Source organism: Drosophila sulfurigaster, chromosome 3, assembly GCF_023558435.1.
Source record: "Drosophila sulfurigaster albostrigata strain 15112-1811.04 chromosome 3, ASM2355843v2, whole genome shotgun sequence".
Classification (NCBI taxonomy): Eukaryota; Metazoa; Arthropoda; class Insecta; order Diptera; family Drosophilidae; genus Drosophila; species Drosophila sulfurigaster.
The window spans coordinates 524,831-547,097 of record NC_084883.1 but is presented as its reverse complement, the minus strand read 5'-3'; the positions used below and the strand labels follow the sequence as shown (position 1 = coordinate 547,097).

Here is a 22,267-nt window from a genome sequence, read left to right as displayed (position 1 = left end):
TAAAACCGTTTTGCTGTTTTTTTTTAATTTCTTTTATTCATATATTTTTAAATAATATTCCGTTCAGCTCTACATTTACAATTACATATTTTGTAATATTTGTTTGTTTTGTTTCGTTTTTTTTTTTTTGTATTTTCATTTAAATTACATAATCGTATGTATATAAGTTCATATACATATCGATTTAATTATATATACTTAAGTATATATTAAAAGTGTATAACTTGTTGGATTGTTGATTTAAACTTTATATAAATTGTATGTAATTAAATTGAGAACGTCTGCTAAAAGGACGAATAAAAGGAATCGTTCGACACCACTATACAGGATAATTCTTGCGAACGTTTCCTTCGTAGAACGCTATGGATATAAACATTTACATTAGATGCCGCCAAAGTAGAACATTTACCATATAGTAACCTCATATTGCTGATGATGCTTCTATATATTTGTTTTCTTTATCTGAAATGTGGAACCAAGTGACTGGCTCGTGATGAGGAATTTAAGTAAGTAGTTGGAGAAACGCGATTTGAATGACATAGTCTCGATATATTCACATACAGAGATACGTACAAACCTATTAAGAAACAGTTGCTAGTTTTTGTTTTTTCTTTTCTTTTCTATTCTTTTCTTTTTCGTTTATCTCTTTGACTGGAAATTATGTTGTAACTTATATTATGGGTTGTTGTTGTTGTGGTGTGTATGTGTGTGTGTGTGTGTGGGTGTGTGTTTAGTGCATTTTTAAAGGTTTAAGGTTTACATCTTTTTATTTCTTTTTTTTTTTTTTGTTTGTATTTTAATATTTTTTTCTCTTCAATTTTTTGTTTGCTTTGTTTTTGTATGTCACTTAAAAAATTACATTAGTAAAATGTATTTTAAAACTGATGCGAACGTTGGTTTGCCGTTAGCATTTTGCTTTAGATTATTTACTCGCTCTCATCCTCCTCATCTTCCTCGGAGGACTCTTTCTTCTTGGCCTTCTTGGCGGGCTTGGCGGCGACCTTCTTTCGCTTCTTGGGCGCACCCGAGTCGGTGCCGCCATTTGCCTCGTAATCCTTCACCGCCTTATTGTATTCCTCCTTCATTTTGATGGCTTTCTGTTCCCATTCCTAGTTAACAAACAAAATACATTCAAATTAGTATCAGTTGGAAATATATACCATCTATAATTGTCCATCACTTACGGTCTTGTCTTTTAAGCCGCGCCACAGTTCACCGCCACGCTTTGCAATATCTGTGACCTTACTGCCGGGATTATCCTTTTTGATCTGTTCGCGGTTCTCATTGAGCCACAGCATATACGCTGACAGAGGACGCTTCGGGCGCTCGCCACTCATGTTTTTGCTGTTGTTTTTGTTGTTGTTTGCGGAACAAAATTGAATAGCTCACACACGGAGTACTGCAAATGTAAAGAATAGAAAATAAAAGTAGAGAGAAGTTAGTCAGAAAGTAATTCGAGCCTAAAAGTAGGCAATAAAATAGAATGCTCCAAATTGAATTTGTTTTAATGCTGTGGGAAATTGTGTGTCAATTAGTCGAGCGCAATCAGATATGTATATTGAAAATGCTTTTCATTTTATTTGACATTATGCAAGAGGCATTACAAATACAATGTGCATAAACAGGTATTTTACCTTTTGAGCCCATTAAATATTCAATAATTGCCTTGCGGAATGTGCATACGTCGATGAAATATTTCTGCACTTTGTGAAACGGACTGTACACACTTTATACACACACACTGACACAACCTTTTTATGTGCACATAAGCTTAATTATTATGTGCATGGAATGCTTTATATACTCTGTACATAACTTCACTCAATTATGCAGCTTTGTTATATACAAGAACATGCGTGAACCACAATTCGACAATTGACCAATCGAACCTGGCAGTATATATGTGCACACAGTGCAATACATAGCTGTGTGTATCTGTGTGTGTGTGTATACGTGAAATGTCGGTGCAATGTCCTTAAATAAATAGAATACTTATGTGCTTGAAGTATGTGCGATTTGTAAATGAATAAACGGAAATCGTAGCAATTATGTGATCCTTGACATTGTTGACAGGTATGCATCAAAATTGAAACTAAATAAGAAGCCAAAGTCAGCTTGCATATGAAATATTTTCTTGGCTGCTGAGACAACAATTATTGAAATCAAGTATACGTAAGCTAGAGACCAATTCTCAATTGAGCTTTGGACCACTAAATATCATTGAATTATTCTCATTAAAATTAAAATAAGATAAGTTTTCGGTTACTTCGACGATACAAAGCCAAGTAAAGTTGGCATTGATAGAATTAAAATCAAGTATACGTAAGCATTGTCAGCACTGACAGAAAAGGAATGCATTTTGTGGCCAATGCACTTTAATGAATAGTTCAGGGTAACCAACAACAAAATCTAATTCAGGATGCCTGAATAAATCAAAGTATTTTAGAGTAAAACCAATACTTAACATAGTTGAACTGTCACTTTGACAACTTTAGAACATTGAAAAAACAATATGCAATAGACATAAACTGCTAAGAAACTCGAATGCATCAATTGTCTGTTAAATGTTGTGTGGCCACACTTAAACTGCGAATGCGTTATGCAAATTTCGCTGTCTATTTCGTGCTAGCATGAAGATAATCATCATCAGCATGAGAGCACGTTGTCATAAACATCGTCAGGAGGTAGCAACACAGACAATCGGCTCCATGCACTTGACCCAAATACTGAGAAAATACAGACAAACGACGCAGCGAGCACGAGACAACGAGACAGCGAGACAAGCGAGACAAACGAGAACCACGACGACAACAACGATGACGACGACGACGACGACGACGACGATGCTGCTGTCGAGCTTCCTTGGCAATTGGGTTAACAAACCAGCGAAGCGTTGCGAGCAAACTTAGCGCAATAAATCAACGCGAATGCCTGAATGAGGCGATGGCAAGTGACAGGTGGCAAGTGGCAAGTGGCAAGTGGCAGGTGGCAGGTGGCAAGACTGCAATCATATCAATCAAGCGCGACAAATCCAATCACTGCTCAACTGACCAATAACTGCAACCAGCAACCAGCAACAGGAGAATGGCGGCAAAATTGTTGCTGCTGTTACGCCCACAGACAGCCAGGAATTGCCCCCTCCCTCTCGCACTGGTGTTGCCACACGAGGCTGCAACACGTGATGCACACACAAGGCAGCAATGACGACGGGCGGAGAGATATATAGAGAGAGAGAGAGAGAGAGCTTCATGGCTTACGCGTTGGCCAAATGCGAAATAACACCAAAAGATTCCTCTAACAATCACGACACATGTTGGCCATAGACACACACACACACACACACACACACACATACAGACACACAGGCACAGACACACATGCACATGGCAACAGCTACTCAGCTACAAAAATGAAAGCGAAAAGCGTTCTGTCTGCCAACCGATATGAACGTGTGACTGACTCTGCTGTCTATATGTATTCTTGTGTATGCATGTGTATGCATGTGTGTGTGCGTGTGGGTGTCCTGGAAGAAGCTGTCAGCAATTGATAGGTGTAGAACTGTGTGCGGGATATAGGTAACTAGGCAGCATGCTGTAGGCGAGCCTCAGCCTCAGTGTGCGTCGACAGCGAGCGACTTTCATTTGCTCCGTCACTCATACGCCGTGTGGCCCCGTCATAACGTGACCAAGTTCATAAAGCTAAAGCGTTGCGTGGCTGGATTAAGGCATAACAATACCATCCTATTTTCCATAAGCACCAAGTGCGCCACGAAGTATGCAACACTTTGTTCCAATGAAAGTGAAATTCAACTGGGTTAAGGCAAAGTATGTTTGACAGAAGAAATTCATTTAGTTAATTAACTAGCACATTAGCTTTAAATGAATACCGCCATTCGACAGAAAATAATTGAATATTAAATCGAGATTCAAATACAGACTCTTAACATTTCAAAATCAATTTTATTGCTTAAGAGAACTTTTCATATTTTAATTAGTTTGGAAAATAATTTGTAAAGAATTTTTCGTGCGTGTATTATTAATAAGTTAACAATTAAAAATTTCATTTTGAGACATTCCTAATTCTTAATCTTTTTCAATATTACTTTTCTGAAGATGATTAACAAAAATCAACTGCTATCTTCACATTGCGCATGCGACAAACATGATTTTGATAATATTAATAAATAAAAATTAAAATTATTTCTCATATTGTTAATAAATTTTCATATTATGAAATATACCAATAATAGCTCAAATTCAAAAAGAAACAATCGGAACAACTGAATTTCACCTTTGCATTATTTTGCCAAATTTCTCATTAGCATAAAAGCTCAAGAGTAGACAAGAAGTAGTGCCACGCTTTATTAGTCATATTGAGCATGTTCATAATGTGCCTTAGCTTATTAAGAACAACAACTCTATGGCGAATATTGTGGACGTTACGCATACGCAGCGTAGTGCGGCTTCCCACACAAAGCATACATAATAGATAGGCGACTGGGGACAAGCGAAGTAAATGAAAGGAAAGGAAATCAAAGCAAAGGAAAGGAAAGGAAAGGAAACGAAAGCAAAGGAAAGGATAACAAAAAGTTATTAAATGGCATACAAAATGAGTCGGGGCTGACATTATAGCGTTGATCTAAAAATTGAAAAGAAGTCGACGCCGCTGCTGACGTCGCAGTCGCAGTCGCAGTCGCAGTAGCAGTCGCAGTCGCTGACGACGACAGTCAAATGGATGAAATGTGAAATTTGCTGAAAGGCAACGAGCATACACACAAATCCAAATACAAATACATACGCATACATACCCACGCACACACACACAGACAGACATATACATATATAGAGGCATAAAATTACCGCTGCTTCCACTTATCTCTTCACTGTGCAAGTGGGTGTGTGTGTGTGTGTGTGTGTTTGGGTGTGTGCGTTTATGGCATTTTTAATGCCGACAAAGCAGCGCAGTCAGCGTCAGCTGCTGACGCTGACGCTGGCTGCGCTTCTTAAAGCACTCAGTGGTTGTTGCCTGCGCAGAGTAAAATCTACGAACAAACACTGAAGCACTGAAACAGTGAAACAGTGAAGCACTGAAACACCCAAAACCCAAAACCCAAACCCCGAGCCAAAACCCAAACCCCGAGCCAAACCCTGAGCGAGAACCAAAAGCGAGCCACCCAAACAAGCAAATTCTGTTGCCTGAATATGCGACTTTCCGAGCTGGCGAGCTTGTGCGCAGTGACAGCATTTTAGGGTAGATACTTTTACAGGGATTTGCGCAGTGGATGTCGACAGGGCAAACAACCGTTAGCTGCAGCTATATATGTATGTATATACATACATACACATATGGGTGAGTGCAAGTGAGTATCTGTGTGTGTACAGTGGTAACTTTTTATAGCTTTTTGTTCGCTGATAAAACTTTGCTAACTTCGTTGCCCACATTCGTTTCGAGCAGTGTACGCTTGCACAATGGTGGCACAAATATTGAGTACAGCACACACGCACCTACAGATAGTACACAAATAGATGAATTTGATTATTCAGTTATGCTCTTGCGCTCACGGCGCAAAAATAACGCCTGTAGTTTGCTTCGGTTTCATTTCCATAACAATTTTTGATAAGACTGCCCACAATAAATATTTGAACAGGGGACTGTGCGATTAGCGAACAAAAGACGAGTGTAAACATACTGTGAAAAGAGAGCGAGAACTTTTGCCAAAAACAACAAACAAGCGTTAGGGAATCATAATCATAAGTCATTTGACAGACGATGATCATCATCATCATCTTCATCAAGTGACAACAATAACAACTAGCTAAACAATAACAAGGGCACCACTAACTACATCGACGACATCGACGTCGACGTCAGCAGAGGCAGCGACATCGACAGCAACGTCAACGACGACTGCAAGATCTGTGTATGCGTTCAAGTATTGGTCATCGGAATCTATGAATCCAACTAATTGTGTATATTGAAGATATGAGAGCTTTATACAAGTACACTGTGCAAACGCGGCACGCGTCCATTTCAGCAGTGTTCAATTCTGTTCTGTTCTCTTCTCTTCTCTCTTTCGCTCTCCGCTTGCTCTCTTTGGTGCAGGTAATGTCGGAAACTTTTGGCGCCATTTTTAGTTTGCTTTCGAGTGCTCGCGATACGAGTGCATAACCAACAAAGCGCGCGCGAAATGCAAGAAAAAAACGACACCGAGAAAAATAATAATATGGGGACAACGACAACGCGACACGGTGAAAATAAAAAGCATGCGGAAATGAAGCCAACAACAAGAAAATTAAGACCACAATAGAACACAACTTATGTTAGAAGATAAATGCGTGGAAAATGATGAAGCCAAGAATTTCACCGAATTACAATTGTTTATAACGAAACAAAGATTTTCGGTTATTTTTTTAGGGCCTAGAAAATATTTAAATTTACAATATTGGTCAGGACTTTCTTCCATGGAGATATGAAATACTTTATTAAAAGCAGAGCCATGAAAATGATTAAAGTATTTATTTTTAAATCTCACCAAAATACCAAAATTTTCAAGCACTTTGCTAAACCACAAAAATTTCCAAGTATATGAAAGTAAATATATAAATTAATTGCAATACTTAAAATATTTACTTTTAAAATCTTAAAAAAAACCAATATGTTCAGTTTCTTTCACAACGGAAATATCAAATAAATCGCCAAAAGCAAGACCATGACCTAGGTTCAAAGCAAAAAAACGCGGCAAAAAATAAATTATGTGTGGAAATTTTCAGGGATATTATAAGTAAGATCTGTCTACAAATCTGTGGTATTTTTATTTTTTTTTTTTCATGAAATCTATTATCTCTTAGTTTACTAGTCTGATCTGTAGTGTTTTTTTTTTTATGTTAATAAAAAAAACTATTACTCATTATTTTACACACTATTTAGTTGAATTTAAAGATAGTTTGCTGAATATAGAATTAATAATCTAAAGCAAAAAGCAAGATAAAAACGTATTCACACCACAAATAGATTATGTTTTGATTAAGTTCCAGGAATTGACAATTGCTTTTGCTGTAAAATGAAGCTAACTCAAGCAAAGGAGTGTAAAGAAATGTGAGTAATAAAATAGCAAATTAAAGAGCTGAGTTTGTTAATCGGGCGAGGGAAGGAATAAACAACTCCATATCCCCATTAGCCAGCAAGCCACATTTCACGGTCAAAGACTTCATCTGTGTAGCCGGAGAGAATTCATTCCGCCGGACAATTTTGTGCACGCAGCTGCAAAATGCGACTTAAGCAAAATAAACATGGGAAAATTGCAATGGAGAACAGAGAACAGAGAATAGAGAATGGAAATGGGAATGAGAATGGGAATGTGAATGGGAGTGGGAAACGTGACCACCGACAACTGAAAAGACTTGGCGACAATTGCAGCCATTTGATAAGGCCAGAGAAGATGCCGCCACGATTAAGTAAAACTGAACTCCATCTCATCTCATCTGCAAAATACCTCAACTATGAGCCTCAAGTCGCCGACAGGTGGGTGGCGGAGCCATTCGCTAGGCGCCACATCAAGGCACAATGACGGAGCCCCGCAACGATGACTGAAATCGAAAACGAAATGCAAAGCAGACGCTCTGAATTGCACTCAAAATGCAGTGGGCGTGGGGCCATTGAATGAAAGCACACTGGTGGCCGAAAATATTGATCCAATTGATTGAGAATTTTGGATTACAGAATTTTTATAAATCCAAATATTATCTAAAAGCAATTTAAATAATTCACCAAAAATGAGTTCGATTTATCAAATTGAAATCCAATAATTTTTCAATCACCATTGAACGCTTCAGTTGCTTATCGCTTACCTGGATCCGATATTATCACCAACGCAATTCATAACATTAAAATGTGAAAATGCCTTGGACTTCCAATTCAACACCCACTGTAAACGTCAGTGTACAAATTATTGCCCACCGACGACTAATGAAAAATACTCGTACTTGTGTTCTTGCTATAAGCGTGGGGTACTTAAAAAAATAATGCACTTGCATACGAAAGAACTTCTTTGGATTATAAATACCCAATAAATTGAATACCCTTCAAAGAGTAATTTATAAATAAAATAAAAACAAATCGTTCCAAAAGATTAAAGTTGAACTTTAATACTGAGTATTAATTCTGAGTGCAAAAATTTAAGATGTTGTCCACTGTCTTATATAAATTAATTTAAAAACAAAAAAGACATACATTATTGATAAATAAATATATGTTTTCACTATTACCAAAAGATATTATTTTTTCATATTACAACACTGTATTTACATTCAGATAAATTTACAAGAACCTATAAAGCAACCCAAAAGTTCGATTTGACCTCATTATTCGATTTGTGACCGCGCACAGTTTAAAATTAATAAGTTTAACAAGACCATAATTCTTGCGATTACAAAACGGGATTTCAGTTAAATTAGTGAAGGCATCAAAAAATAAATTTCATCGAGAATAAGGTTTAATTGAATGTTTTTTAAAGAGCGATTACTTATCAGGCGCCCCACGTACGTACTTTGCTTTAGCTGTCACTGTATTGCTGTCTTGCTGTTGCTGTATGTTTACTTCACTCTTGGCCCGGCTCGGTCTAGAAATTTTGCTTCGGACTGGCGCTGGCACTGGCACTGGCACTGGTACTGAACAACACTCTGAACTGAAAGCTGAACGCTGAACAAAATGTACTGCGAGCGAGTATAGAAAACTGAACTGAAATTCAACTGAAGCAGCTGTACCAAGCAAAGGCACAGCCACAGCCACAGCACACAGCACACAGCACACACAGAGCAAAGCAACGCAAAGCGAAGCGAGGCAGAGGCAGAGGCAGTCGCAGTGGCAGTGGCAGTGGCAGCAGAACAGAAGCAGAGGCGAAACATACACACGCAGGCAGAGTCGAAGCGAACGAACGAGTGAACAGCGAGACCATCAAATAATACACAGCACAGCACAGCACAGAGCCAAGCAGAGCCAGAGCCCCAGTGAGCGCAGTACACAGGCAGCAAAAGTATCTGTATCTGAGAGTCAAACAGCCAGCCAGCCAACCAGCCAACCAACATACAGCGTCAACGACAGCGACGGCGACGGCGACGACGACGACGACAACAACAGCAACGGCAAACGACAGCGACAGCGACGTTGTTGACGGCAGCGGGGCGGGCGCCGAGCAGAGAGCACACAGCTAAGCAAGCAGGCAGGCTGGCAGGCAGAGACGAACGTCGGGCCACACACCACTGTACACAGTGTGTACTGGGCGACAGTGGTGGCAAATCGCGTGCGCATAGCTGCCGTCTGTCGTTTGGCTGAGTGCGTGTGTGTGAGAAAAATAATTTGCGTTTTTGCGGTGCTCGCTACAGTCGCGTACCACTCAAATGAGCTGCCTGCAATGTGTAATTTGAACAGCGCATGCACAGTGCAGTCGCCAAATATTGGGAAGGGTTGTGCTTAGGAAGATTATAATTTAATGTAAGGATTTATAATATTTGATAGTGGCAAATTTTTAACGCAATTGCAATTATTATATATAACTAAACATTATATAGAATAATTGAAAGATATAAAATGAACACAAAAGAATTTGAAACCAATAGCATGCATTTTTCAAAGTTACAAAAAATGTATATATGTATATACAAGTATTATTTACAACTATTATATAGTTATATTACATATTATTAAAAGCAAATAAAAACAAAAGGTGTATATCTTTAAGATGAAACAAATCGAAAATATAATAACATACAATTATATCATTTTTATACTATTTGGCAGAGATATTATGTTTTAATATCAATTTTGCATAGCTCGAAATTTTAAAGGTAAAATATTTTATTTTCTACTACTACATTCAAATTATGTACATCAAAATTGGTTGATTGCATTTTTCAAGTGCTTTTAAAATATTAAAAATAAATATTCAAAATATGGTTAACTATGATATAAACAAAACGATTACTGCATTTTGTAATCACTTTGACTTTGCACAGTGCAACGTCAGAGCAGCTCTTGTCTCAAATATAGGCACGCGCATGTTCGACTATTTTTGACGCGACTGTACACACGGACTGCTTATTGCTTCAGCCATATAAAAAGCATGGAGCGAACGAGCTCTGTGCGAACGAAATGCCAGTAGCATTTGGCCGCGACAGCGCCGCTGCTTCACTCACCTCCTCCCCCAATCCCCCCGCCATGCCATACCGTCATTACCCCTCAAATTGCCCTCCTGCCCCTTCAACGTACTCGTCGTCGTCGTCGTCGTCGGCGTCACATATAACCAAATATGCCGCCCACCTGCTCCCGCCTTCCCCCTAGATTTGCCGCTGTCCCCACCGTTCACCGCTGCTGTCTATCACGCGCTCAAAACTACAACAAACGCCTTCCAACAGATATTCCCCACACCAATCACCGCACACCGCGCGCGTCAATCCCAACTCAAAAGAAAACAACAAATTATTTTCACAACATTTACAAAAAAAATATATACTCTAAAAAAAGGCAAGGAATTCTCACTTAAAACAAGTAGATATTTTATTAACGATCGCTATTATCTATGTGCTTTGTTGTTATCATACTACTAACATATATAGTTAAGCTATTGAATAATCATTCGATGAATTTTCAAAAAAATAACCGTCAATTTCATGCGCGCGCCATTCAAAATTTAAATTCAATAGCAACAACAATCAGATGAACGGCGACGACAACGACGACAACGAAATCGACAACGACAACGAGGGCGACTACAACAACAGAAACAGAAACAGAAACAGAAATTGAACAGAAATGAAATGAAATGGGTATGAATCTTCGATTTTGGGAACCAGACCAGGCCAAGCCAGACCATATCGGTGTATGTCGGACCCGATTCGACCAAAGCCATACTAAGTTCTATAATACTTGGCCACCTTTTGCGCTCTTCTCAATACATTTAGAAATTAGGTCGTTAAATTTATTTTAGCGAAATTTATATAATAGATGACCGCATTGCCGACGCATTTTGGTCAATTTATAAAGTTGATAATATGGGAAATCAATCGTAGTGAGACACTTTTCACTCACCCGTACGAAAATGTCGCGAAATTTGCGTTTTAATTGCAAGTCCAAGCACCGACCAACAAATTCGAAATATACTCCCGTAGTGCTCTCGACTCTCGGTTATATTTTGTGTGCACTGTGTGGTACTGTGTTGTATCGCACTGCCGCCTGGTTTGTTTGTTCACTTTATAAATTTTCTTCTACTAAAAACTCAAGTCAGTTGTGTTGGCTGACTGCCTGTATAGCTGTATAGCTGTATAGCTGTATCGCTGTAGCTGTGCTGGCTGCTGCTCTCGGTGTGTATCGCTTCTGCTTTGCTTTGCCTTGCTTTGCTTTGCTGTGCTGTGCTCTGTCTGTAGTACAACGTACAGCTATTGCCTTCAGTGGAATATCAAATACACAGAATGAATGCGAATACGAATGCCAGGCAGGCAGCCAGCCAGTCAACCAGCCAGCCAGCCAGCAAGCAAGCCAGCAGCCATAGCACCAAGTATACGAGTACGACGCAAACGCAGGCACTGAAAATCTGTCTGTGTATCTGTGAGTATTTCAATGTATGACCCTTATACATGCACGTCGCTGCTGTGCTTGTGTGTGTGTGTGTGTGTGTGTGCTGCTACTTTGCTGCTTGTGTATCGTTCATTCGTTCGCTCGGTACGTTTCGTTGGTTTGTTCGCTCTATGTGCGCAAAGCAGAGGCAAACTCACACACAGCGCTATACATCGTTGGCTGTGTGTGTGTGTGTGTGTGTATCTGGGCTTTCAGTGTGTGCGTGCGTAGAGCTGAACTAAAAAATTTTCGTTCGTTATATGAACACACGGCAGCAGCAGCAAAGGCAGCAGCGCCACAGCTTATAGATGACAACGGGGCATATGGAGAGTTGAGTGGCAGAGAGGGGGGCCCAACGGCAACTGGCAACTGGCAATGGCAACAGAACTGAATATGGCCGCCTGCTTGCTGATTGTGGCTGGTTTGCTCTGACTTGCCCTGCGCCAAACGATTCTCTCGACAAGCCCAAGCGGTTGAGTCGTTATTTTAAAGAGCCGAGAAATCGAATTTTATATATAGCAAAATATTAAACAATTTTAAATATTTAAAAGTCGATAAGAACCTAAATGTATGTTATATCTGGTTATTTTTGAAATTCATTCAATCTTAACTAAATAAAATATTACAAAATAATAAAAAGAATTTTTTTGAAAATAGTTTACTTAAATTTTAGTATCGTAAATATTTTTACACAAACCAAAAATTATTTGTGGCTAATTTGGTGCACAGTACAATATTATACAATGTTATTTTATTTAAATCGACAAAATGTATCTCAGTATACAAAACATCGATATATGTATGTATGGATGGTTTTATTAATTTAATTCAAACAATATTCAAATTCACGGGAGCCATACATTTTATGTTTAGGCCTAATTGCCTGACGAATTATTTTTATTATTATTATTACATTTTTTTATATTCATATTTTTATATTATTCTATTACATTTTATACTCAATATAACCATAAAGTTCATTTAAAATAAGGTCTCCAATAAAAAAAAAGCATTTTATATTTTTCATAAAACATTAAAAAGAAAATTATCATAAATCGAATTATATTGTACTAATAAGTAATTATAAAAATCCTACCATTATTACATTAGTGCATAATTGTCGAATATTTTAATTAAATCGATTTGTAAAAACCATACCCGGTAATATTAATATAGGTAGTATATTTAGAACTAAGTCAACGAAACTGAATTCGGCACAATACTATCTACAATTGACAGTGTCATTAATCGTGGGACTCATTGAAACTATATCATATATTAAATAGTGTTATCTTTATAATTTCTAAATAGCGAAACCCTTCAGCTCGTTGCGTGTAGCGCACATTGAATTTCGATCAGTTGGAAGCATTTCGCTCGTACAGAAGGCAGGCAGGCAGACAGGCATGGCTATAGTACGAGTTACGAGTACGTGTGCGAGTGCTGAGCTGAGTACGAATATCTCGCTCTGCTGAGCCCACAGTCGCAGTCACAATCGCACACAGAGTACAGCACAGCCAGTAGCAGAGGCCCGCAACGAATGTACGTACGAAGCAGGCGAGCCAACGAGCAAACGAGTGAAATATAGGCAGAGAGACAAATGCAAAAGCAGAAGCACAAGCAGAGCAAGCATACGCCAGTAAGAGAGGGGAGTGTAGAGACCGAAAGAGAGGGGCTCAGTGGTAGTGGAACGGCAAACTGCGATGACGACGACTGCGATATACATATCTGTACGTGTCGTTGCCGTTGCCTCTGCTGTTGCTGTCGCTGTTGCTGTTGTATGTGTCTGTATCTATACGAGCAAAGAGCAAACAGCCCCATAACGGGCCCCCAGCGACGTTGGCTGACAGAGAGCAAAAATCAATGGTCTCGTCGCAGAGTAGGGTATTCGATCAGGCAGTGGAACAGGCGCTAATGCAAAAAATATGCGAAACGTTTAACGATTTCGACGTGTGAATATCGTCGTTGTAGTGTAGCTGAGATTAGAAATGATTTGCATTCATACAATAGACATGATTAGAAAGAAATGTGTTTTAATAATCACTTTTAGATAAATTATATTTATAATGTTAATTGTATTATATCACATAGCATTCCTATTAGGTATCAAAATATTTTATTCATACAAATTTTACAAACATAAATTTTGTTATTCATATTTTTGTTTTTATTAATTTTGAGGTGTTTCAATTAAATGACACTCACAGTGAATTAGTCTTCCACTTTGTTTTAAAATAAATAGATCTCGACACACTGTGGGGCATTCGAGTTCAAGTTTTTAATATGTGAACTAATCTAATATTAATTACAGAATAGAATTGAAACTTGAATAAAATTATTATTAAATTGATTTCACATTATAGAATGACAAAAAAAATTTCTGTTCAATAAATTCGACGATATTACCAATATTTAAATTTTGCACAAAAATTCATAAAATTCTAAACAAATAAATAATAATAAAATACTTTTTAAAGATGAGAAGAATGGATCTTAAAAATTCATACATTTTGAAAATTAGTTTATGTTATAACAAAATCTTCTATCAGTAAAATAAAATAATTTCGTATTTGTAACATTTTTATGGACTCTTAAAGCGAGTCTGCTTATGGACTGTTTATGAAAGATTCACGTAAAAATGCTGAACATACTCTAATTATATAAATTTATAGATCTTAAGTGACCATGAACACATTTAAATTCGTCTTTGCAGAGTCATATATTAACTAGTATAAAAAAATGAACGAATGAAAGTATTTTGCTGAATTTTGGGGACACCAAACTAAATAAAATGGAGCTAATGTCACTGTAGCCGAATGCTGGGCCAACACATTAAGCTGTTGAATATAAATGGAAACGTACAAAACTGTCGATTAGGAAGATGTTTGCAATGAGCTTAGCCCACAGTGCAGTGGGTCGATGTCGATTATTCTGCTTGTTTGTCGTCTCAATGCAGCAATACATACGGACACTTGGCGTCATTGTCCGTATCCGTGTCCGTGTCCGTGTCTATGTTTGTGTCAGTGTAACAGAACCCCTCACCAATACATATGGTTCGCTGCCATCGGGTGGGTTGAGGGTGGAGACTCATCCGCTTACGCTTTGGCTCGGTTTCTGTCGCCGCTTCTGACTGCGCTGCTGCTCTGAGGTGAGAGAAAGCGCCTGATGGTTGCAGTCGCTTCGGTGGTGGCAATTGTCGGCTGTATGAACGGGAATGCTCACTCGTACACACTCGGGATGTATGCAAACCAGACAGCAGTAGAGCCAGCAGCAGAAGCAAACGAGGGAACGAACGAGCTAACGAACCGAACGCGTACTCGACAGGATGTGGATATAACGAGCCTCTGCATATACATGCGAATGTGAGTGTCTGCTTGCGTCTGAGTATTTGTGTGTGTGCACATTCTCTGCCTGGCTGTGTGTGTCACAGAGCATAGAAACAAAGTGCAAACTGGTAGGCACAGTATACAAGAATAAACCCCTAGGCAAATTTGAGCCACACCAGCATTTCATATACCCTACACGCAAAAGTGTATTTCACGATTATTGCTATAATAAGACCCGTTATTAGTTAAACTTGAAACAGTGATCACGAAATATAATTATCAATAATTAAACATCACATTGAACTCAGTAATTCCTAAATTACTAGATAGGAAAATGCGTATTACAAAAAACAAACTTTATATGATATAATAAGCTACAGTTGCTTCGTTTACCATAAATTATTGAAATATTTTCTTTATAGCGTCCGATTATTAGGAGATTGAGACTGTACAAAACACTATGGTACTAACAATCCATTGCAAAATTCATATTAAAAATTAAACCTGCTGGGATATTTAAATATTAAATTAAAATGTCGAAAGTTAATTTCTATTTCAAATGTTAATGATTATATGATGTATTATATTATATATTTACTACTTTTATTAAAAACCAAATCAAACAAAATCGTTTAAGCAATTTGTACTATCATAATCTGAATTAATATTAATATTAATTAAAACTAAGAATCAGTTTTGTTTCGCCGATCTACGCGCAAAGCCTCTTTTCAGCCACACATGGAAATATTTTCTGAGTACAATAAATCTATAATGGAAAGAAATACCTAAAAATATTTTATTAAAAATCAGTATTTCTTAGTTTAAAATTTAAAATCAAAAAAACCAAATTATTTTCTATAAGTAAACCAAAATTAAGAAGTAAAATATACAATTACAAATGAGTTCATTGTTTTGTTAGACTCCTCTGAAATATTCAATTACATATTTCAAAATTAATTTTAAATGCTACAGCCAAATTGCAGATTTCCTTATTGAGTACTTGAATACTGATGTAGAGAATTGGAATCCGGGGTGGTCGGTTGCAATTGCTGCGAGAAAAGTACGAATATGCTGCATTGGGTCGCCTTTAGGAGGTAAACATGAAAAGTCTGGCAACGAGATGAGGACGGCATAGCTTGCCAGCTTAGTTGCATTTGTGTTACTTGGGTTTCGCATATGTACATATATCCCTCATGTATGTGTGTGTGCATGTGTGACTGTTGCCGTTGGTCTCTTTACAGAATTCGTTGAGTTCAGTTCAGTTGAGTCGAGCAGAGCGACTGAATCTTGCAATTTTCATTCAAACTCACACCACCAACAGGACAGTCTTGAACAAGGCGAGGAGTTGCGCCAGGCACTTGTTGTCGTTGCAGTTATCCTTGTTTTTGCTGTTGCCGTTGCTGTTGTTTTTGCTGTTGCTGTGCTGTTGCTGTTGCTGTTGCTGTGGCGTCTTGTTGTCGTCGCCTACTTGAGCCAATATGCTTGCCATATGGATGCAATGCATCTTTTACATTTACCGTAACTTTAGGCTCATGCATATTTAATACGCAACATTCTGAAGCCTGAACAATGAAATCCACAAAATATTATGGAAACTTTCAAATTGCTTTCTCCCCTCATTTATCTCGTTTGCCAACGACTCACATATTGCTATAGTTGGCAGCCTTTAATTAGTGAATAGTTGCCAACTTTATTGTGATGTTTCGATTTTCAATCGATTATAACAATCGGATAGACATTGACGTTGGAAAGTAAAATAACATAATAAAACCCGTAACTTTAAAATTTGCAAATCAATTCCAAATACTATTGATATTTATTAATTTATTAATTATTAATAAATAAGCAAAGTTAAAACATTTCTTTGCGATTCTCAATATAAATATATTCATAATTTTAAAAAGCATTGAAAGTATTTTATTAGTGAATTAAATAAGTATTAGTAAAATTAAATAAGTATTACAAAAAATCTTCATTATGAAATTTAGGATGTAATAAGTAAAGGGTAGAATTAAACCCATCAATGGATGGTATTTTAAGTATGTACTTAGCAGATATATAACACTTCGTTACTAAGTGGCGTACTGAAATTATTGGGACATTCAAAGAAGATAAACAAAACAGCTTAAATTCTCAAATAATGTAACTAGTTCAGGTTTTTAAAAACGAAATTTAAAAAAAATTTAAAAATACATATATATATGTAACATATTATCTGAAATATCAAATATACATATATTTACTAATTAATTTATAAATTTTATTTTGTTTACACTTTTAAATTATTGCACATCATTAATTTCCACATTTTTATGATTTTTATATCCATCGTTACTTTGACTTTTCAACTCTGATCGGCGACAAATTATTCAGTATTCGGCTCAAATATTAAGAAACACTATTTATTTTGGTCTGAGATGCGTGCTAACAGCACAGGTAGAAGTCGACCACCTGAAGCTTTTGCATGCGGTTCAGTTTTGATTTTTTTGCGCTTTGTAATGTGTTCTCCATCTGGTTCTGATGCTGGTCTCTGTGGTTGTCTGTAGACTCGCTGAATGGGCGCTCGCTTGGTTCACACGAACAGCTGATGATGCATATAACTACATAGTGTGAGGGAGAACGAGCGATGTGCGACTGTGGCGTTTGGTGGGGGTGCGAAATGTTCAGAAATATGCGAATGGATTGTTGTTTGGAGGGCGATGGCATGTGCACATTTTGCTGTGACGCCGCGCTGTTCGGCTGTAGCTCGGGGCCGGTGTGTCTCTGTCGGCAGACCCCCAAACAGACAGGCAAACAGAAAGACGGACAGATAAACAGATGGATGGGCGAACAAGCACCGGTCGATTGGGCCCACACGAGAGAGAGAGAGAGAGAGAGAGGTCCGCAGAGGCTTTCAAAGGCCAAGTTCAGTATCTTGAACACATTTGGCTTCCCATTTGCAGCGCCTATTGTTGTGTGGCCGTCGTCTGACTCTGTGGCCTGGCGATGCCGCAGCGCCATTTGAAATAACAACAGAAAACACAGCCTGCAACTCCGACTCTGACTCCAACTCCAACTCCGATTGCGCCTTGAACTCCCAACGCACCCAAAGCCCCAAACTCTCAAACTGCAGCCTGAACTCCTGTGTCGCCTACTCGATGATTCTGGGCCATGCACTCGCCTCGATGTCATGTGACCCAATTTCGTTGGCCAAGTGCGAAAGTGAAGCTCTGAGCGATGTCGATGCATTGTTCGGGGCGGGGGTGCAAAGGTTGTGTGACATTGCGAACAGGGCTGCCATCTTGACGGATTGATTTGAGTTGATTTAAGGAATTTGCATAAGCGTGACGTGACTCTGCTGATCGCTTCGTGCTTTTGTCGATAGGTAGAGCACGTCACGCAGGGAAATCAAAATGTAGTGATGAATATGAACAGAATGCTCTTAACTTATGGCTATACATACATATAAATATGTTTGTAGGAATTTATGCGTATTTGGATTTATACGAACAAATACCTTATCAATAAAACTTATTAAGTCTTACTGATGGGCAGTTACACTCAATGTGACTGATGAACCAGAGACAGAGAGAGAACGTGTGAGAGTGTTATCAACAGATCGCAGTCCATAAGCACAAGAATGTTTTTGAGCGAAGCAACAAATTAACTTGTTGAACTTATCTGGCGTATTGTAGAGTATTTCGTTGGTGCAAAACTCGGTGCCGTCCAGAGAGACGATAAGCATGAGCTGCTCATAAAAACAACACAAATGAAAACAACAAACAGCAATAACAACAACGCAAAGCATTCAGCAGTTCGTTGTCGCCGTTGCTTTCGTCCGGTTTTCGCAGTTTCTCTTGCTGACTCGAGAATTTGACGACGATTTCTACGCTTGTACACGTAAACATACATTCGTACATAGATACACTTGTGTGAATAAATTCATGCATGTAACACAACGTCGCTGTTGTTGTTGTAAAGGGCGCTAGCCGTATTTACAGCAATAAAATGTGCATGTTCTTGTAAAAATATGCCATAATTTAAGACCAATTGCAACGTAGTGCGAAGAGTGAACGCATACTGCAAGCAATCGAATTGCCACAGCCGAAATACACATACATATTTGTCTTCCCGCACCTCTTAAACATGCGATTAATCTCTTTGGTTACTTGATTACTCTCTTTTTTTAGCAATTCTCTTAGCTTTCACCACGCAAAGCAGTGTTATATGGTAAAGTTTCCTTATGTTTAATGATTATATTCATTTGCTTTTTGCTATTTGCTTTCCTTTGCTTAGACTCACACACATATATACATACAAAATTATACTATGATTATCTCTTAAATAAAACATTTCTTAAGTAATACAGTAAGAGACTGCTGCAAAGAAAAAAATTTACAAATATTAGCAAAAGGATTGATCCTTCCGACTGATGCTAAATATAGTACATATTTAAAAAAAAAACATATATGTATAAAAGTGATAATTTATTATTATACCCGCTACCCATAGGGTAGAAGGGTATTATAACTTTGTGCCGACAGGAAATGTATGTAACAGGTAGAAGGAGGCATCTCCGCCACTATAAAGTATATATATTCTTGATCAGCGTCAACAGCCGAGACGATATAGCCATGTCCGTCTGTCCGTATGAACACCTAGATCTCAGAGACTATAAGAGATAGAGCTATAATTTTTTTCGACAGCATTTGTTATGTTTGCACGCAAATCAAGTTTGTTTCAAATTTTTGCCACGCCCACTTCCGCCCTCGCATATAAAAAATCGAATAACAAGCGCAATTAAAGCTAGAGTTGCGAATTTTGGTATATACTATAATTACTATAGTAGTTATGATTTCTGAAAATTTGGTTGCGATCAGATAAAAATTGTGGATGTTATTAAAGAAATACTTTTGTATGGGCAAAAACGCCTACTTACTAGGGCTTTTAGTTGCTTTGGCCGACAATCTGGTACATTGTGCCGTCTGTGGTATGTTTTGAATGGTGTCCTGTATCGAAATACCAAACATACCATTTGGTATATTTTTAGTATTTTTTTTAGTATTTTCGGTATATTTTGAAAATAATACCGCAATATTTGGCCCTTATTAAAAATGGGTAGCGGGTATCTCACAGTCGAGCACACTCGACTGTAACTTTCTTACTTGTTTTTAATTGGTTCGGTTAGTTTTGATCAATTTTTGAACTAGGGGTACCGACTTACAACAAACTATTTCAAGATACATTAATACCTATTATTGTCATAATAACCTAATTTCACACCGAATTTCCAGAAGGCTACTTGCTTAAACATTGAAAAGTAATAACATATTAGGAATCTTATGACAATTTACAATTTAAAATATACCTTGTAATTCCGTTTGAAAAAATAAATTCACTTCGCTTGTATCGCCATTGATCTTCCGTCGTTCCATTGATATCATATGCTGAATTTTTGATTGCATGATCATTGCACTCGATAGAGGCATTTTGCGCAATTGGGCCGCAACACTCATTCCGAAAAACGTAAACTCATCCTCATCTCTGTTTCGCAAAGCTGTTTGTAGCGAAGAGGCGTTCACAATTTTAGGTAGGTTTGATGAAGGAGATCGTGGCGGAGACGTTATCACAGACAGTTGTGGAGAAGTTGAAGTAGAAGGCTCTAGTTGATCAGCTTCAGCATCATGCTCGATCTTGATTTCAGTACTTTCCTCGACTTCGCTCGGCATCACCCTAATACACTTTAATCGGGGTACTTTAACCTGAAGTCGTTTTTGGGATTTGGGAGAAATTAACTCTTCATTGCCATCACCATTCTAAATAGAACAATAAAATGTTAGAGTTATTTATTTTTGAAGGGTTTACTCTACCTCTTCTACATATGCTGCCGGTATTTCAACCATAAATTGTGTTGGCCCTACAGGTGAAATCAACTGAACGTCATCATCATCTGTCTTTATAGACACACAAATGTTATTTCAGTTATTTTCATATTTAGGGAATTATTATACCTCTTCCATAAATGTTTCTGAAACTTCAGCTTTAGTCTGTTTTTGGGATGGCTGGTAAATCAACTGAACGTTATCATCAGCTCTCTAAGTGGAAAAATTACTATTTCAGTTTTTTTTTAGAAAAAAAAAAATATAAGCTTGTGGTACTTCACCTGAAGTCGTTTTAGTGGTATGGGAGAAATCAGCTGCTGGTGCTCATCAGCTTTCTAAAAAAAAACCATATTATTATACATATCTTTAAGGTTGAGGGAATGGTTGTACCTCTTCCTGAAATGGATTTGCGGAAACCATCACTTCGTCATCATCAGGATTCTATATAGAATATAAATAACAATAATTTATAAAGGTATTTTCATATTGAAGGAAATATCTCACCTTATCAAGTAAAGGGGCTAAGATTTTGTTCAATGGCTCAAACCAACAACTGTTGGGATAATAAGAAGGATTCTCTTTAATCTTCCTCAGCTCCCGACGATATACAGTACGCAAGTTCCCGATCTTCATCTTAACACCCTCTAAACTAACAGGAGTCTCATTACGTTGCAATGTGCCGTTCATAATATTTTGAATTCGCTTGCAGGCAGCACTGCGAGCACCCCAAACATAGCGGCTAGAGCCGCGGCTCCACAAATAAGGTTCGCGACTGAAAGCCTCCACGAGCATAAGGTGACGTTCGTCAGTAAACCGAAACCGTTCCATCGGTCTACCGCTGGTTCCCTCTTCGCTTGTCATGACTGTTCTTGGTGACGCAGAGGATATACGATACAAGCTGCTAACAAACCATTCACAATAAAGTTTGCTCGGTTTTGGTCGTGTATTTGCTTCGCTTTTCTGGCTAGCGGTAGTATACACTTTGCATCAAATGAAAACAAAACCAAACAAGAGAAAGCATTTATCGATAACTACTCTCAGCTGATGTTTTACTTTTTCAAACCGATATATAAATTGAGTGCAACGGCAATACCGATATATTTACATATTTTTTTTAGACAATATTTAATTTTATAAATAATAATTGTTAGTATAATATCTGGTATCAAAATTAAGTTCGATAATTCTCAGTTTCGATGGTATTATCTACTTTATTGCCATTCACAACGAAAATGTAAACATTGACAACGCAAACGAATTTCCATCAGAGATGGCGCACAAACAAATACACTATTTGTGGAGGAGCTAATTCTAACGCTATATCTGCACTCGAATTTAGAACTAAAATACAAAATTGAATTTTATGTTGATGACCAGCATTACAACACTTATAAGAGCTGCTGTTTTTGTTAAAACTGGACTGTTGACCATAAATTAGAAGCGGATGAAAAATGAAAATGTAGTCAAACAACAATT

At 37.7% G+C, this 22,267-nt stretch overlaps 2 protein-coding genes and 1 long non-coding RNA gene across 7 annotated transcripts; 1 reads left to right on the top strand and 2 right to left on the bottom strand.

The window, feature by feature from the left end:
- Positions 1-763: 763 nt before the first annotated feature.
- LOC133841285 (high mobility group protein Z) lies at positions 764-11,427 on the bottom strand. 2 transcript variants are annotated; one of them, XM_062273655.1, is made up of 3 exons: positions 11,083-11,427; positions 1,185-1,399; positions 764-1,109 (listed from the first exon to the last, which is right to left on the bottom strand). In XM_062273655.1, exons 2-3 carry the CDS (start codon positions 1,335-1,337, stop codon positions 927-929), a joined length of 336 nt encoding a protein of 111 aa, XP_062129639.1. In that variant the 5' UTR covers positions 1,338-1,399; positions 11,083-11,427; the 3' UTR covers positions 764-926. The 2 variants fall into 2 exon arrangements, with proteins under 2 accessions (XP_062129639.1, XP_062129640.1); XM_062273656.1 differs by lacking the exon at positions 11,083-11,427 and adding an exon at positions 8,546-8,720.
- Positions 5,510-8,695, top strand: LOC133841286 (uncharacterized). The gene is made up of 2 exons (XR_009894282.1): positions 5,510-7,095; positions 7,178-8,695. It is a non-coding gene; the product is annotated as an uncharacterized LOC133841286 (long non-coding RNA).
- Positions 11,428-20,058: 8,631 nt separating the features above from the next.
- LOC133846448 (uncharacterized) lies at positions 20,059-21,921 on the bottom strand. 4 transcript variants are annotated; one of them, XM_062281440.1, is made up of 6 exons: positions 21,296-21,909; positions 21,182-21,232; positions 21,073-21,126; positions 20,921-21,004; positions 20,780-20,863; positions 20,060-20,671 (listed from the first exon to the last, which is right to left on the bottom strand). In XM_062281440.1, the coding sequence occupies exons 1-6, from the start codon at positions 21,650-21,652 to the stop codon at positions 20,267-20,269; spliced, it is 1,035 nt and encodes a 344-aa protein (XP_062137424.1). In that variant the 5' UTR covers positions 21,653-21,909; the 3' UTR covers positions 20,060-20,266. The 4 variants fall into 4 exon arrangements, with proteins under 4 accessions (XP_062137425.1, XP_062137424.1, XP_062137423.1 ...); XM_062281439.1 differs by having other exon boundaries at positions 20,061-20,725; positions 21,296-21,901; XM_062281441.1 differs by lacking the exon at positions 20,780-20,863 and having other exon boundaries at positions 20,059-20,725.
- Between the last annotated feature and the right edge of the window lie 346 nt (positions 21,922-22,267).